Raw genomic sequence first — 17,986 nt, 5'->3', positions numbered from 1 at the left:
TTCCGAAAGTGCTACACCTTCATATTGTACGTGGCAATATAAAATCCGGTTTAAAACACCAATTTAAAATCATAATAATTCGATAAAAATCAAAATGAACGTTAAGAACTTTTTATTAACGTCGAACGGTAAATAAAAAGGTAATAATTAATTTACATTTTTACTATTATTACAGAAATCTGTGCTATTTTAATACCCTTTGAAATAGTAATTTCAATCAGTTTGGAAGAAATTGGAAGTGGAAGTTAAGTGCAAATACGCCAAGGCATTTCTCATTATTAATTGAACTCGACTGTACCAATCGGAATATGACATTAAACTATGCCGATACTTGAGTAAATATGCCGCATTCTAGGTCTAAGTTCTTTCCGGAACACTGCAACGAATTTCACCGGAAAAAAAAACGATAAATTTCCAGCGCATTGCGAATATAATTTTTTCCGTCGCCCGACACAATTTTTCCTCATTATTTCAAAATTCATAAATGTAATTGATAAGAAACTCTCTAACGTATTACGCGGGGAAAGAAGATAAGTTGACACCCTAGGGAAATGGTACAGAAAAACAAACCACAAATATTTTAATGGTATGAGATAGAGTGGAAGTTTTTGATTAAAAGTCTCTGGAGAAAAATATACAGTTCCATCAAAAACTTCGAAATCAGCAAGTTGACGGGAAAAGTTTGGATTCAATTACCTTTTTTTATTATATTTTATTATATCGTATAAAGATAATCTTTGGAGGTGTACAAATAAATACATGGAACATTTCAGTGCGCTGGCGTCGGTACGCTCTTTAAACCTCTGGAAAAGCGGCACGAGTCTAGCCAGTTGTGCTGACGTCGTGTATTGTCCAGGTCGTCGTTGTATTCCCACGAGGAAGTTGCGTACTTTCGTAACTGATACTTCTGAACTTGATAGAAATTGAATTTTTCGGGTCATACTTGTAACAATGCAATGTATGCTATATTAACCTGAATTAAAGAACGTCGAGACTGCTAATATGGCTTCATGTCCATTTAGACGTTCGTCATCACACGTGCTCCCTACAAATGGTGCCCTCAAAAGAGCGTTAACTGTCCGACAGTGCTCTGTACAAATATCCACAGCCGAAGATGCAGAAGAAGAAGATAACACCTTAAACTTGAAGCATTTGAGTGCTGCCATACTCTTACTGACTGCTCCTCCCGTAAGTCATTTACTAAATGTTTCGTTTGATCTCGCACTATGACATTTTATCAGGATAGTACGCTTTATTTTTTTCAGGGCACCGTCATATAAATGTGATGAGGGTTAATAAAGTGCCAATACGTGAATCACAGTCGTGACAGTTTTCCGCTGAAAGAGAAAGTTTTCGAATCCAATTACACCCATCGGGTTGTTCGATTATAACCGCACGGAATACAATATCGGACCCACGTGTTGCAATTAAAATTTATTTTAAGGGCTGCCGATGTGCTAATGTCAATATAAATCGTGCGTTGTTCTGCGTCTCGGAGTGTCTTGCTGTACATGTTATCAAATAAATTAAAATGGCAAAGTTGCACGACGGGTGTATCATATGTAACTTTAATCTACTTTCGCGAAAGCACTTTAGAAATTAAATCCTAGATTTACTTAGATTTCCTACAATTTATGATACACTATGTCTAGGAGTACCTATGCAAAGAATATATAAAAGTACATTTTGTGCCATGCACCCAACTGGCCGTGCCGCATTTGTTTATTAGGAACGGCAAGACAAAGAATTGGGATACAATGCGGAAAACAGAATTCTGTTGCATGCTCGTGGGGGTTTTAATTTTGGAAAAATTCTTTTTTTTGTACACAACCGTCGCTAAATGACAAAATATAATATAACAAATTTGAAAGGCAACATTGACACTGCATTAAGCATTTTGATTCTGCAAAACCGCGTAAAGTTAACTAAATTATGTTAACTACGTAAACGAAATTTGCCCTGCGGATAATATAATTACAGAGATAGATTAAAACTTGACATGCAATTTTAACGCCGTCGCTTGATATAGAAACAAAAAGGTCGTAAATTAAAAATCTCATAGCGGTAACACTCTTTGTATTTTCAAAAATTGTAAAGTTCACTATAATCTAAGTTATATGTATAATCATAAGCTACGATTTTTCATTATCGTCAAACTACAGGGAATTATAATCCAACTTTGCATACTTTGAAGGGAATAATGTTACTAATCCCTTTGAGGAAGAAACCTAATAGATCCGATGGAAAAAGGCTCGTTATAGAATAGACATCAATTTAAAAGATTATATCTAAACCTAGTAAGACGATTTTGATGTTATTCAGGAAGCACTACCCGCAAAACCCACAGAGAGTAAACACTGATGTTGCAGCGTTTACGCTTATGCCGGAAGTGAAACGCAAACGGGAATAAACCACAAACATATGAAGAGAACGTGTTTCAACGGCAAATAACTGAATTACTTAATTAAGAGTTTGTTTCTCTATTATTTGTCTTTTCTATTATTTTCTAGACGTGTCGATTGTATTCAGTAACTATAGAACTCTTTAGGTATCAAAATAAAATAAGTGAAAAGTCCTTCATCTACCCCAAAAATACAGTAGGGTAGTTATACATCATCTGCGCATTGGGAATTTCATGTTAATACATGTTATAAACAATAGTGGTGTTATTTTGAAACCGTCCGGCACGCTAGATGTCCTTGTTCTGTTCTACCTAATTCCCCACGTTTTAAATCCAAAATGTACATGGAATATCCTGTGCATTTTATGTATATGCTATGTACAATATTATGAACACAAATACCGGGTGATTTATTATAAGTGATGATCGCTTGAATTTCGCGCGTAAGGTTGTAGTATTTTTTGCATTATTATATAAATTAATAGTTTGAATTTTGTTAGAATTTTTTCCTGTCATGACTGTCACTTAAGAAACCAGTGTCGCCGTAAAATTGTTGTGTGCCATTTGCAGCTTATTACTTTTTCCATTTTGAACAATTTTTAGAGTCGATGCACTAAAATATGTAAGAATCGTGATTGTGTGATTAGTGATTAGTGCAGTTAAATAAATGATCATCAATTAGTACCAATTTCAAAATTTGTTTGATTTGCGGGAAATTCTAACGGTCATCACTATTAAAGAGTCACTCGGTATTTTATGCCCAGTATGGATATTCTATAAAGTACATTTTGAATTTACCATTACCAGGAGTATCACATACATTGTATGTATCTTTTATCATATAGGTACCTTAGATCTCTCCTCTTGATAATATTGTATATAGCGTAAAGTAAATTTGTTTTAAGATATGCAGAGGCAGTTTCTGTCCAAGTTGTTTAAAAATCTAATAAAAGCCCTTGAGTTTTGTAATTAGATATTGTATGTGACTACCACCACTTCAAAGTGCAATTGAAATGTCCAGGTATTTAGGTAATAGTATCAGTGCGTTCAGTTTGATATTAATACATGAACATCTATTTTTTAGATAATCCAGTTTTTCATAAATTTCAGATAGTTTGAAACCATTTTTTCTTAATCTTTCCAGGTGTTTACGTTACAATCGTGTTATGCACATGCATAAACTGAGCTAGGTTAAGTTAGCACCCTTAAATCGGCACCCGAATTTATTACATCGCCAAAATATTGTATTAATTTTGTGCTCATTTGTACGCAATTCCCCAAATTTTGTGCGCTTCTCGTTTACGAGAAAATCAAAATTTTCCGTTATTAATACTGGCACGCCATCACTCTCGTATCCACACGACACTAATACCATTGTTCTGTACTCGTTGTGTGCCGATTTGTGCACCAATACTCAGGTTTTGTGCACTTTTCCTTTCGGAGTAATTCAAAAGGAGTACCAACTTAACGCTAAACACTAACTTCCAAATACCGAGACGACACTAATATCATGTACATGTTTTGTTCAGATATGTGCGCCCAATACCACGGTTTTGAGCGCATTTGTTTTGAAGCAACGTAAACTTCTGTAGGAGGTAACTTAACGCAACACCCCTTATTCTCGGAATGCCTTAAAACATATGTATTTGTTTTGTGAAGATTTGTGCGGCTATCCTCAGTTTTTGTGGGCCTTTCATTAAACAAATATTCTTTTATTTGATTGAGAACGTTGGGGCCAGTTTATAGGTCTTGCTGCTATTTATGCTGGACTATACCGAAAACTTTAAACAGTTTGGGATTAAAACATGCACACTTAGATCCTATAATGCTAAACGACCTGTCAAAAACAGTACTACCCCATTAACAGCAAACAACGAAATTATTATGTTTTTGTTTGGCCAGCGTGAATGATATGATAAGTAATTAACAGTAGGTATATGTATTTAACTACGATTGGCCCATCCTGATAAGTCTGGAAACGGTCGATTATTGGGGAAAATATACAATATATCGAAATAAGTTTTATACAAAAGCTTTTTTCTTAAATGTCTACTAGGCAGTAATAATTTTAATTATACAGGGACACACCAAAATTGAATTTTTTTTAATGGAACACTGTTTATTATTCAATATTTCAATTTTTCTCTCAATTCTAAGTAAAATTTGTAATACGGATAATGTACCGAAATTCAATCGTTTCCGGGTTATCGAGTTTTGAAAATAAGCGCTATTATTACAAAATTCATTAATCATTGAACAAAAAACAATAATTAATAATTCAAAACAATCATAGCAAACTTCACAAACCGTTCTTTTCAGAACCTCAGAATATTTTCAAAAGAAATTTGTGATGTAATTTTATTGTTCTTTATTCAATACATTTGAAAGCAATACATTTTATTTTCAAAACTCGATAACTCGGAAACGATTGCATTTGGGTAATATAATATATAATAATGCTTCTTACAAATTATGCTCAAAATTGAGAGAAGAATTGAAATATCGAATAATACCGTGTTCTATTTAAAAAAATGCAGTATTGGTGCGCAAAGCCTTTATGACCAACCCTGTATAATTATAATTACTACTGGCTAGTAGACATTAAAGAACCTCAAATCTTTTGTATAAAGCGTTTTTATATCTTTTATACTTTCCCCGATTAGCAACCGTTTCCAGACTTATCAGCGACCCCGTAAAAGTATTTATGGAAGATATAGGTATTTTGGAAAACGATCACACTTAAAAAATGATCAGGATCACAATATTGGTTGATAAATGCGAATAATATTTAAAATAGGAATACCCATCAGAATTATTTTTAGGTAATAAGAATTGTACGCCACTAGGTATTTCGGCTATAATATGATTGCATTGAATCAAAGATGAAAAACAAAAAGTCGGTCACGAATTTTGCAGAAATGCAGTATAAGTTGGTCAATAAATTCGGGAAATAGCAATACGATGCTATGAGCGATAGGGGCACGTCACGAACTTATAAATTAAGACGGACTGCTAATGCTGAATTAACAAATGACACCTACATGGGAGCCGCTATGATGTGCACCCACATGGCGCGAAATTCAAATCAACTAATAAACAAGCATTAACCCAACATTAACCGCACGTTTTCTAAATAAATTACTGTGACACATGTCATTTTCCAAGGCTGTAATAGTCTCAAAACTTGAGCACTAGGAAAATTCCCCTAGAAAATAACTAGAATGTGCACATGATGGCGGCGCCCATGCTAGGGCCATTTCTAACTCTATGCAACTGTTTGATCAGCAGTCCATCTTAATTTATAAGTTCGTGGGGCACGTACACCGCCTCAGTCAAAACACACGTTTGTTACATTTATGGGTATACAATTACATTGGAAATTTTAAGTATAAAATGCGGATTTCTTGCTTTTTAATCGTTCTATCCAATGTCAGTAGTTGGAATGACTACCTAGACCAGTCTTGAGAAACATGTTTCTTTCATGATCAAATATTAATACAAGACGAATTCGGATAAACTATGCTTCAGTGTTATAAAAAATCTTGAAGATAACACGGTGTTTTATATTTTAAAGGAAATGGGCATCGTCCTTTAAAGTAGCTATAAAACACCTAGTTATCTTAATAACTATATTTACCTACTGTTCGGTTTCGCACAGATTTGCTTTAAATGAATGACTTGAAATAGTTGTTGGATATTAAATCTTATTGAAACTAAGAACTAACTAGTAAAGAGGCGAGTTTTCTGCGGGCGAAAATATGGGATACGAATGTCTCGAAACCAAACTCACTTGGGGAAGAGCTTCTTAGGGAGTAAATTTTCGGCGGCGAAATTTCTTCATGGGTTTTAATGTAACAGTTCTACGGGTCGAATTTTTCTAAATGCAGATGTTTCTTGGACCCAGTTCCTAGCGAGATGGGGGCCCCTTGGCCTAATAATAGCGGGTACGGGCGAAGTTTTTCTTGTTCTCGTTCGGAAAGTTTTATGAATTTTGTTTTATTTTGAGAGTTTTTCTCAATTTGACATTCCTGAATAAGAATTTTTTATTTTGTAAGGCTATCCAAATCTTCGGCCATTTTTTGCCGCACTATTCTACGTCTTGATCCAGGCCTCGAACACTTTGTAAGTGCGTTTACCGTCCCTTTTTATGTGTTTATGTTTTCATCCCCCTTAATGCATTTTTGTGTATTCTAATTATTATATTAATTAATCTGCACAATGTCAATTTTCTTATTTATTGAGATATTTTCTTGACATTTTAGCCACAGTTGATTCTAAGTAAATAAAAGCGTAGAAAATGCGCTAAATTTGCTCACCTCAGAGCGAAAACCTTTTTTATTTTTTCTATTATCCCATACATTTTCGGCGTCGCCATGTGGTCCTACATTATTCATTCCCAGCAATTATCCGAAATTTATTTATCTATTTTTATATAGCAATTATCACAACCTCCTTATCCTTATTGCTCCTCCTTAAAAAAACACAAACAATTTGAAATTCTACTTTATTTACAAAATATTTAACGTTTACAACCCCGAAGCGAATTAAAATCATCTCTTCCTTATTATTTGGTGTGTACCTTATTCCCTCTTTTAGACTTTAGAAGCCTTCTAGTTTTTAGGCACGGCTTCCCTAAATAAAATTTAGTGGCGAGTAATTTTATCGTCTTCATAAACGTACCTACCCCATTCTCACGGCGAGCAGCTGGAAACCGTGGGTAGCGCTATTATTCGTCTCTGCTTTCTTTATCTCCTTTTTGTACACCTTGACTGCGTTACAACTTATAATCCATTAGAATTACATACCTTCTTCAGTTGTAAATAAACATTTCGCTTACGTCTCTATCCTGGACATATATGTATTAATAAACGACCAATGTCTGTCTATTTGTGTCTTGTGTAAATATTAAGTTTCATTTTAATTTTGTGGCGCAGTTACCCATCCATCATTTTTACAACTACGTAGCGACGTTTCTTAACAACATGTGTACCAAAGCGATCGGACGTTTGTAAATAAATAAGTTATTGTGCACACGGACAGACACACAGACAGCAATTTTTTTCTTCTCGAGGATTGTTAATAAACCAAATAATTTTTTCATTTCCAAGTAGCCGTTCCCTTGCCTTTATGTAGATCTTACACTGGCAGATGACGTGGTGTGGTGTGCCTTGTTCCTCACCACAACTTCTGCACAATGGGCTGTCAGTCAGTCACAGTCAGGGCAGGTGTTTGTTAAAACGACAGTAGCCTGTGACTATCTCTGTGGCAAATTTTAATTCATCCTACTTTTAGATTTAAGATCTTGGAATGGTTTTGTCTTCTTTAATTCGACTTAAAACATTCACTTTGATCACGACCACTTAAATCTCTTAATACTCGTCGCACCCAACTAACTTTCTTCTATAGTAAGAACTTTACGATTATAAAGACTGATTGTCTTTCCAATTGTCTTGCAGTAATACGCTTACATTACAGCAAAGTTGCGTCCACCAAAACAAAACTAGTCACGAATGACGTCCGTCTCTTCTATTTAAAATGATTTCTTTCTTTTCAACTTTCGCCTCCACTTTCTTATCAAATTAGTGCGTCTTAGCTAAATTTTATGGGGGTCTGTATTCCTCAATTTTGATATTAAGAAACTTTTTGCGACCTATCACCGTTGAACTTGAGACCTTATCGGATTTACGGAAGCACGGAGAAAACATTAATTGAGCATTTTCATGTTTGAAAATCGCGTTAAAAACGTTGCTCTGGCTGTTTTGCACATACTTGTATATCCTCGTATTGTCGACGAATTATGCGGAAATATTATCAAAGTACTCTCTGTTGGTGTGATGTTTTTCGTTGGCACTAACTCGACAAAGTTTGCTCAAAAATATAGGATCAACTTGTCTAAGATCATTTCCACTTACCGGTAAACACTGCCCCATTGTGAAATTGAGAAACTTTGCCACTGCATTAGAATGAGCAGGTAAATAATTACCTTCTGATTATACACCACATGCTATTGTGAAAACGCGCTCCTAGGCTTTACATAATTGGTATACAACCGAATTCTATCGACAATTATACTATTCATATGAAAGAAGCGCATATCGTGAAATGGTTTTACTGCTACGTTTAAAAAGTAATTGGCACGCCTGTGTACTTTTCATTCGGTTGAAAGCAGCATTTCCTAATTATCTTTTTAACGAGCTCGAACGCAATTGCGTGTCCCCAATTCAGTAACATCCCAGAAAATTGCGCATCCAGATGTTTTGCGTTAAGAAATCGTTTTCAAATGCGACAAGGGTTTTGGCGTTTCCCGGGGTTAATTACGATTTCGATTCCTCGTATTGGAGATGTTTATGGACATGTTTGTTGTAATGCATACGACGCATATCGAAGAAACTCCGAGTATTTTGGATATTGCGGTCATAGTGGTTATGAAACACATAGTGCTTTCTTCGGTTATTGCTACTAATGCACTTTTCGTTTGTTCACCAAATTTATCTGACAGATAACTTTCATGAGGGATTCAACTATGATACACATATGTATCACAAAGCAACTTATGCCACCTAAATTTAACCGGTAAAATGTGGAAACCGGCTTATTCCTGGTAGGTATTATATTTTCGAGAATGTGGAAAGCTGTTTACATTCAAAATTTAAGAAGTAATGAAAATTAATGCAGATTGTGTTGTTACAACGGCGAAACGTTTTTTCAAAATCAATCAATAACTGATTTTCGTAGGTTCCGAATTTATAAAGAGGCAAAGCCTCCCTTGGAAGCACTGTGACAGAGGGAAGAACAGACCTATTTATAAGGACATAATTAATGCACTCTTTGCAACATTGGAACCTTTTTTTATTTTAGAGGTCCAACTCGACACTCAATAGCAGGTTATTGAAGTAATCCCGTCAATAATTAATTACAGACCGTTTTTATATTTGTTTAGAGTTACAGTTAAGAATTAAATTATTATTAGTTCGACTTGCTCATCGATTACCAATTAGGATGAAATGTCTTTGCAAAGCATATTTCCCTAATTGGTATTTGTCTTTTTACCGTTAATATCATTTTTATTTTGTCCCGTCACTTTCTAACTAAAACAAGGGAGATTGAGGCGGTCCAGAGAATTGCGGTAAAATAAATTTGTGCTGGGAATACTATTTGTTAAAGTCAAGTTGGACTTTATTTAGTAGTTCCTAAGGGTAATCATCTAAAACAAGCACTAAAATATTTTTTAGTAAATTGCTGAGTAATGCTCGAAAGGAGTGATTTAGTGCCCTTTATGTACCAAACTGCTAAGGTCTGCGCCATTTTTTTATTAACGCGCTTAAATTTGTCTAAACATGTCAATTACTTTTAGAAACTGTTAAACGTTCAATACTCATGCGATAATTACTTAAAAATGCTACTCATGTCTTTATAGATTCAAATTCTCTCTTTCATTGGTATACGCAAGACAATCTATTAAAACATCTTGAATGGCATTTGTTTTCTCAGAAGAGTAGTGGAAACCAATATTTTCCGCAGTTTTTGGGAGAGTATTGATACCATCCTGCAAAGCCAGTTGAATATCTTCAATTATTCACACGGGTGAAAAATAACCAAGTCGTCAGCTTATATAGACGGAATGATATCGGCCCTGTACAGAGGGTACTAGCTCATTCACCAGCATTAAAATAGGATGCAAATTAAAACAGATCACTATGAAATTCCATTTTCCATCCTTTCCAAAACATTACTTAAACAAGATGTTTTCAATGAAAAGGTTTGGTTGCGTCTTTTCCAAGTTTTGGAATCGGAATAATTATTGCTTGCCTCCAGTTATCTGGGTAAACACCGTCTTGATAAATTTTAGTATACAGGGTGCCCATTATGTATGGGATATAGTATATATCTTAGTAAATATCGACTGTATACACAGTAATAATAATAATAATAATAATAATAATTATTTTTAATTATTATGATTGCATTTGATCTATTTTATTTTTATTTTTTTTTAATTATAGAATTTAGACTCGACAAGGCTTGACTAGACGAAACACTAATCGTTACTTGATTTTAATCCGTGCGATTAGTTAACCAGCTAGACCTGAATTATGACAAGAAACACTGACAATAATAATAATAAATGCCTTTATTCATGACCTTACATAAATATATAAATTAAAATAAGATGTATAATAAAATTTAGACTAAAAATTTTAATTAACGTAAATAAATCTCAGTGGGAGTTCAGCATTGGAGACAGCTTCCACTTGCTGATCTTCCACCTAACCACGAAACAAAACTAACCAAAAGAAAAGAAAAAGATGACAAGCTGTAACAATTACCTATAGACAATGTAAATATTTTTGTTCCGTATAATATGCTCTGGCGAGAGGATGAAAGAGAAAGTATGAAGACCAATTATACTGATACACACAGTGGGAATAAAAAAAATTTTTTTTAAGTAAACGAAATAAAACTGGAACCAAACTAAACTTGGTATTATCTGATAAAGCGACTCATTAGTGTTTGATTATTTATGAAAGTTGTTTAGCATTTTATTTCCCATAATAAGGCAGCATTCCATTGTTTTTATTTCAGAAAACAAATGAATAACGAAAAACAATTGAATTTTGCACTTTTATTAGGCTTATTTGATAGAGATTTTTAAGCATCCGTGTAGAAGAAATTAATTTTGATTTCGTTATACAACGTTTATCATGTGAAGTTGGGATGAATTACGTAAATTAACAGCCGAATCTTAAAATGGCAACACACCACGCCGTTTACACTTTTTTTAAGAGTTTCAAAATGAAGTTGGGTTTAACGTAGTCTTATATTAGACGGTAGAATGGCACATAACATATTATTGCAATGCATTATTTTAGTCAAAAATAGTCTTGTATGGAAACTCGGAAAACACAAATTGATTGCCAGAATACGAAATCATCTAAAACACAATATATTTTTATTCTTCCCATTCAGATTTTGGCTCACATTGATCTAATTTAATGGAGATTTCCATTACGGAACGCGAAAATCCTTCACCCTGTATAGAAATACCTTATACCTTTCTAATTCTATATTCGCCGAAATGTATCCGAAATTAGGGACACTTTGCCATAAGTTTGCCTTGCCTATTTTAATTGAAATCAGAATATACAGAGGGAACGGATAGAAAATGCTGGACTTTCATTTCCATGTTAATCGATGAGTACCTTTTACACAGCTACAAAATTCTTATTTCATTTCGTTTCAACAAAAATAAAATTTATAAAATAAACATGACAATACTGGTGTTGAGTCGGTCAAAGGGATTATTAAATTTGATATTAGCTTTAATACAACAGTCATAAAACAAAAGTAAACAAAAGCTTATTCTGAATAATCTTAATTTAAAACATAGCCAACATGAGGTAAAATAAAAGGAAAAACTTATTTTAGTGACGCTTAATAAATTGCTTGCCATTTGAAACGACCTATAATACCTTTCAGTCAATAAAGTGTTCAATAAGAATTGCCCCAGGAATTTAAAAAATGTTGAAAATATCGACATAAATTCAAGAAATCACATAACCCTTTTTTCCTCTATTTATTACGACTGAGGTTCAGTAAAATAACCACATTATCAGAAGAGGTTACAAAGGTTCATTACATAGGTTTCTAAAATAATTGTTACGGCAGTAAGAGATTCGCCAAACATACCCAATTTTGCTAAATAATCGACACCAACTAAAATAATAAAGTTGAGAACGGGTATGCGTTATTGAAGATTCCTTATTCAATGTCGTTATCTTCTTGTCTCATTAATTTTTTTTCCTTCATCATTCATTTTTTAATTTTTCCTACATCTCTTTGCTTAATTTTGCGTTTCAGTCCGGATAGTATTATTTCCTGCTGCTTCCTCATTGTTTCATATTTACATAATTTTTTCTTTTAAATAATTTTTTACATTTTCTCATTTACTGCGGTTCGTTAATTTTTTAAAATCTCTGATAAAATGTTGCAGCTTTTGGTAATTATATTGGATAATGAACCGAAGACGAAAATGGAAATGCGATTTTCGTAGATTCCATCTGGTTTAAAATTCCATAAATCGAGATTCAAGTTAAACCAATTTCGTCCGAATTAGACATTAGCTACGGGATTAACAGGGATAAGAAAAAACTAAAATCGATAAATTTAATTACACAACCTAATGTACTTGAATTCATTATGTTAGAATATAAATTAGTTGCTACCCTATCGAGCTTGAATCTGGATAATACCTGCAGTGAATTATTATCAAATCAAACGAACTTACCTGAAGTGAAGTTCGATTTTAATTTTATGAGACCTCCAGTCCGAAGATATCAGAATTATTACAACGTAGTACGTCCCTGGACTACTGCGTGACGAGCACATGTTTAAAGAAAAGAGAACAAAATTCTCAAACCGGCGCTGTAAGCACGGCGCACTCGTCACCGCGTGCAAGCTTCATTAAGTTTAAAGAACTGCTTTGCAAATCGGGAAGGGAAGGGTGGGTTCTGATATCTTCGGACTGGAGGTCTCATAAAATTAAAATCGAACTTCACTTCAGGTAAGTTCGTTTGATTTGATAATTTTACTTCGACCTCCAGTCCTCGATATCAGAATTATTACAACGTAGATTTTTAAAGACCACGTGCAAAGCAGTCCGAGCCACAGTGGCTCAAAAGAGTAAAATGATTTCTTTCATAAAGTATAATAAATGAACTTCTCGAACATAAACCAATCAAATTTTGTGTAGGTATACTAACGTAACCCTTATTTAACTAAAACTTAAACAAATTCTAACTTCCTAAATAACTGGGTCAGGATTATCTTGCTGCCTGTAATATCGAAACAGCAAAATCCATGTCATCTGTGATGGGCAAGTTATAGAAATTTCTAAACGTATTGGATTCTCTTGACCAACCAGCAGTTTTTAGGATTGTTGCCAATGGTACTCCTCTTTTTAGCGCTGTTGACGTTGATGCATGGCGTGTGGAGTGAGGCTTAAATTTGGATGTGTCGAGACCTGCTAGCTCCATTGTTAACTTCACCCACCGGCTGATTGTTTGCTTAGTGGCTTCTCTATGCGGACGTTGATGGGTCAGGAATAAAAAATCAGCCTGCTGTGACCGAAAAGAACTGGTTACTACCAAATATCTTTTTAACAAACTAGCAACACATAAAGCTGGTTCCTCTGAAAATAAAGGTATATGTAAGCTAGACGGAGTACTTGACGACGAAGTTTTTAATTTATCTGTGATTAAAACTTGATAGCCCGTAGATGATACTTTAATATTTGACGGTCTAATCAAGGAAATTGTCTGCAGTCTATGACCCGTAATTAAAGCTAACAGAGTTGCTAGTTTGAGATTGAGAAATTTTAGAGATAGTGATTCCGTCGGAAATAATCCTTTCAAATAGACCAATAGAAGTTTTGGATCCCAAGTGATGTTGTATTTTGGTAAGGCTGGCCTCAAGTTGGAAATTCCTCGCATAAATCGCCTCACTCTAATGTCCTCCCCTACCGAATTTGGTAAAATTAGAGATAATGCAGATCTATGACAGTTAAAAGTGCCATATTTGTAGGGGTGATGTTCTAAGGTATTTTGCAAAAACAATAATACCTCCTGTGGACCAGCTTGGAAGATGGGAATATTCTTATCAATGCAGAATTTCCACCAAAGCTTATTATGTGCTATTATATTGAGACAAAGTTGATTTACTTAAGGATAAAACCGCCGTATGAATACAGCTACTCGGAAAGCCTTTTAGTTCGAACGCTTCCCGGATAATCTTGCCACAACCAGGGTAAGATTCAATGGGTGTTCCTCCCTGAAAGGAGAAGACAGTAAATTAGATGCCTTTTCTAAATACATTTCTTTTTCTTTTAATTTTGAAAATAGTGGATACCAAGCTTGAGAGGGCCAAAAAGGCACCACCATAATACCCTCTGCTTTATCCTGGACTATTTTTTGAATTGTTCGCAAAATCAAAGAAAAAGGTGGAAAGGCGTAAAAATTCAGATCTCTCCAATTAACCGTAAAGGCATCTACTGCCACCGAGTGTGGGTCCGGTAACCACGAGATATATTTTTTGCATTTATGATTATTACAAGATGCAAAAAGGTCGATTTCTGGAATGCCAAAAACCGCCACAATTCTGCTGAAAGCCGAAGGAGCCAGAGACCACTCGGTTTCTGTAGGTAACAATCTAGACTCTCTGTCTGCCAGAGAGTTGCTTTTAGAGCTAATGTAAGCTGCTACCAGGACAATGTTGCGCCTCTCACAAAACTGCCAAATGCTTCTAGCCAAAAAATTTAAATTTTCAAATTTTATACCTCCCATTCTGTTAACATAGGACATGGCTGTGGTGTTATCCGTTCTCACCAAAATATTGCAAGATTTTCTATCTCTCGCGATACTACGTAGACTGTTATAAATCGCCTTTAATTCCAAAGTATTTATATGTAAATTCTTTTCAGCTTCACTCCACCAACCGTGAGTGCATTGTCTACCAGCCCATGTCCCCCATCCACTTAACGATGCGTCGGTGAAAATTTCCAGATCAAACGAATCGCACCGAAAAATTTTTAGAGCAATTTGGTATATTTCGAATCCACCAATGTAAATCTAATACTACCTTATTTGACAAAATCATGTCAGAGTTGTAATTAGAGTCATTAATTTTTAAGTTTAAAAATTTCTCTCTTTCTAAAATTTTAGTATAAAGCCAGCCGTATTGTACTGCTGGACAAATTGATACTAAAACTCCTATTAACTTGGCAAAATCCCTTATCTTGCAGCGTTTTACTCTTAAGAAGTAAGAAATCAAACTAACAATTTTTAATTCCTTTTCTATCGGAAGCCTTAGCTTCAGTGACGAACAATCCAGAGTAAAACCTAAAAATTTTTGACTTGTTTTTGGCTCTAGGTTACTTTTCTCTCGATTTATAAGAAATCCTAGAGATTTTAAAAACTCCCGATACATATTGTGTGTGCTTTTGACATTCCGAAACGGTATCTCCAATAATAAGAAAATCATCCAGATAGTTAACGCAGCACACACCCCTTTGTCTAAAATGTTGAACCACCGGTTTCAATAATTTAGTATAAGTGTAAGGTGCAGATGCCAACCCAAAGGGGATGCATCTAAATTCATATAGAGACCCCTCAAAACTAAATCTCAAAAATTTGTAAAAGTTAGGGTCCACTGGTATGGAATAGTAAGCATCCTTTAAATCGATTGTGGTTAAAAAACTACGTTTTTTAACTAAGCGAGAGGCCGTACGAATATCCTCCATTTTAAAATGAGGTGCCTCTACAAAATAATTTAATTGTTTTAAATTCAGAATAAACCTTTTCTTTCCATTGGGTTTATCTGCTAAGAAAATCCGGGAAATGAACTGTCCTAACTCGGGTTCACATAATTGTATAGCTCTCATAGAAAGTAGATCCGCTATAGTGTTCCTTATTAACGTAAGTTCTTCCGGAGGAAACCAAGAATCCTTCGGAGGAAAGCTTTGTTTCGGTACTGACAAAAAAGGTATTTTATACCCTGAAATATAATCCAGTACCGTGGCATTTGAAGTAAACTTTCTCCACTCCGAAGAAAAGAACGACAATCTGCCCGCTATACAATTACTTACCTCTACTTCCTGTTTCTCATCGAGTTCCTGTAACGTCTCGTAGTTTGATGCGGAGTTTGGGGATGGCGCCCTCTTTGTACATTTTCCTTCCCCATCGAACGTACTGGGCGACGCAAGTTTTTTGAATGTCCAGAAGGGACCTTGGATCCCCCTGGTCCCCTTCCTACATTTGGTTGTGAAACTCGAGGTAAAGAAGAAGTTTGGGGTGCGACAAGCTCTTTCCCAGATTTGGCTAAAGCTCTGGCAGCTGCCACTTTTACGCCAAAATCTTTACCAAACAGCATGTCGTCTGCCGAAGAGGTTTCGGCGATATCTTTAACTACTGGGTCCCTAGCAAGTGCTGGTACCAATAAACTTCTGCGAGTTTGAGTAACCGTGGTGAATAAATCAACATTAGCCTGGCCCGCCTGCCAAAATTTACTCAAAAGAGCGTCTTTTAATTTTTTAGGTAAGAGGTGATTTTCCTGCAATAACAGCCCCAATCCTTCGCCATTAAGAATAAGAGCGCGTGCTATAGAATTCTGTAAATTCAAATAGCTCTCGTCTCGCTTTTTGTGTAGCGTCGACAAGTTAACTAACAATTCCGGGTTTAACGCCGGTGGCGACAAGTTTGGTAGATTGGTAGGAATTTTAACATCCTTTAAAGTGTCTTTGTCTTTAGGAGGAATTCCTTTACGTAAACTTACGTCCCATCTACTGGCTAAAGCCTTATTTAAAGTAAATAAATTTATTTCATCATTTGGCTCTTCTCCTAGAATTTCAGTAAAGTTGTAGTCCTCCTCTAGGATGAGTACATCGTCTGTATCATCCAAAGGAGATGCCGCCCGGGAAGGTACCGCGCTAGGCGTGTACTCTTCCTTGGCTTCTGGCAAAATTAAATCCGGACATGACGACGGTGCCTCAGCCTCCGAAGCCGCTGTACAGCTTGGGGATCGGTCACCGACGACTAGATCCTGGTGAGCAGAGCGCGAACAAATGGCTGACGAAGTTCCGGGAGAAGGACGCTCGCCGCTTCCCCTTGGTAATTCCGAAACTCGAGAAAGGGAACTACTGTGCCGAGAATGGATTCTTTGTTCTAATAATACTAAGCGGCGTAGAATCTCATCCGACGCGACGCTGACGAAGCGGTTTTCTTGGCTGCTTGAGCGAGGTCGTTTAAAACGACGCTTGTCGCTCCTGCCCCTGCTTCGAGAACGTGATCGAGAACGTTTTGAATGCTTTCCCATACCTAACTATAAAGGGGGAAAACTGATTAAAACTTCCCCTAAACAAGGAAACCGCCTCGAATAGAGGTACAAAGTTTCCGTGTGCTAAAAGAATAAGGTTATAAACCTACTTACTGTACGCACAAGTAACTAAAAAGCAAATCACTAATAGAAAAAGCTGAAATGCAAAAAGCAAGCACATGCAGCGCGTAGCACAGAAACGGTAATGAAGCTTGCACGCGGTGACGAGTGCGCCGTGCTTACAGCGCCGGTTTGAGAATTTTGTTCTCTTTTCTTTAAACATGTGCTCGTCACGCAGTAGTCCAGGGACGTACTACGTTGTAATAATTCTGATATCGAGGACTGGAGGTCGAAGTAAAATTTTTGTTTTGCATACACATTACATTACAAAATTACATCAAATTTGAAAGATACAACCGTAAAGTGGTTAAGCTTTTAGTTGCCATTGTTTTATTCATAACCCTTAGTGGAAATGTAACCGCATATTTGTTGTCTTCTCGTTGTAGAACGGACCGGAAACCAAAATCCGAATACGTAATAACTAACTACTTTTTGGGTTATCTACGCTTCCATTACCACAAGCGCAATTATATGCAAAAATATTTCAACAGAGCGACGTTTTCCATTGCAAGAACAATAAAGTAATTTTATACAATACGCAATTAGTTTAATAAAAAAAGTATTTGCAACAAAAACTGTGTATATACACAGCAACTTCGC

The 17,986-nt window shown here is 35.5% G+C and overlaps 2 protein-coding genes across 7 annotated transcripts in view; one reads left to right on the top strand and one right to left on the bottom strand.

The window, feature by feature from the left end:
- The first annotated feature begins 843 nt into the window (after window positions 1–843).
- LOC116167723 (head-specific guanylate cyclase) overlaps window positions 844–17,986 on the top strand; it is a 263,401-nt gene continuing 246,258 nt past the window's right edge. The window contains exon 1 of the mRNA XM_031483212.1: window positions 844–1,188. Coding sequence (XP_031339072.1) covers window positions 1,003–1,188 — 186 coding nt within the window. The 5' untranslated portion in view covers window positions 844–1,002. The remainder of the gene's footprint in view (window positions 1,189–17,986) is intronic.
- LOC116167727 lies at window positions 12,693–17,565 on the bottom strand. 6 transcript variants are annotated; one of them, XR_004144620.1, is made up of 2 exons: window positions 14,020–17,565; window positions 12,693–13,589 (listed from the first exon to the last, which is right to left on the bottom strand). XR_004144620.1 is itself a non-coding variant. In XM_031483220.1 (2 exons), the coding sequence occupies exon 1, from the start codon at window positions 17,264–17,266 to the stop codon at window positions 16,043–16,045; it is 1,224 nt and encodes a 407-aa protein (XP_031339080.1). In that variant the 5' UTR covers window positions 17,267–17,565; the 3' UTR covers window positions 12,693–13,589; window positions 16,041–16,042. The 6 variants fall into 6 exon arrangements, 4 of the variants coding, with proteins under 4 accessions (XP_031339080.1, XP_031339078.1, XP_031339077.1 ...); XR_004144621.1 differs by having other exon boundaries at window positions 14,119–17,565; XM_031483220.1 differs by having other exon boundaries at window positions 16,041–17,565.

Source organism: Photinus pyralis, unplaced genomic scaffold (assembly GCF_008802855.1).
Source record: "Photinus pyralis isolate 1611_PpyrPB1 unplaced genomic scaffold, Ppyr1.3 Ppyr1.4_LG4, whole genome shotgun sequence".
Lineage (NCBI taxonomy): Eukaryota > Metazoa > Arthropoda > Insecta > Coleoptera > Lampyridae > Photinus > Photinus pyralis.
The sequence above is the reverse complement of the archived record's forward strand: the minus strand, read 5'-3'. Positions and strand labels throughout refer to the sequence as shown.

Bases quoted from the DNA above. Each gene is read 5' to 3' on its own strand.
- LOC116167727 (XM_031483220.1), bottom strand. From the start codon at position 17,266: ATGGGAAAGCATTCAAAACGTTCTCGATCACGTTCTCGAAGCAGGGGC.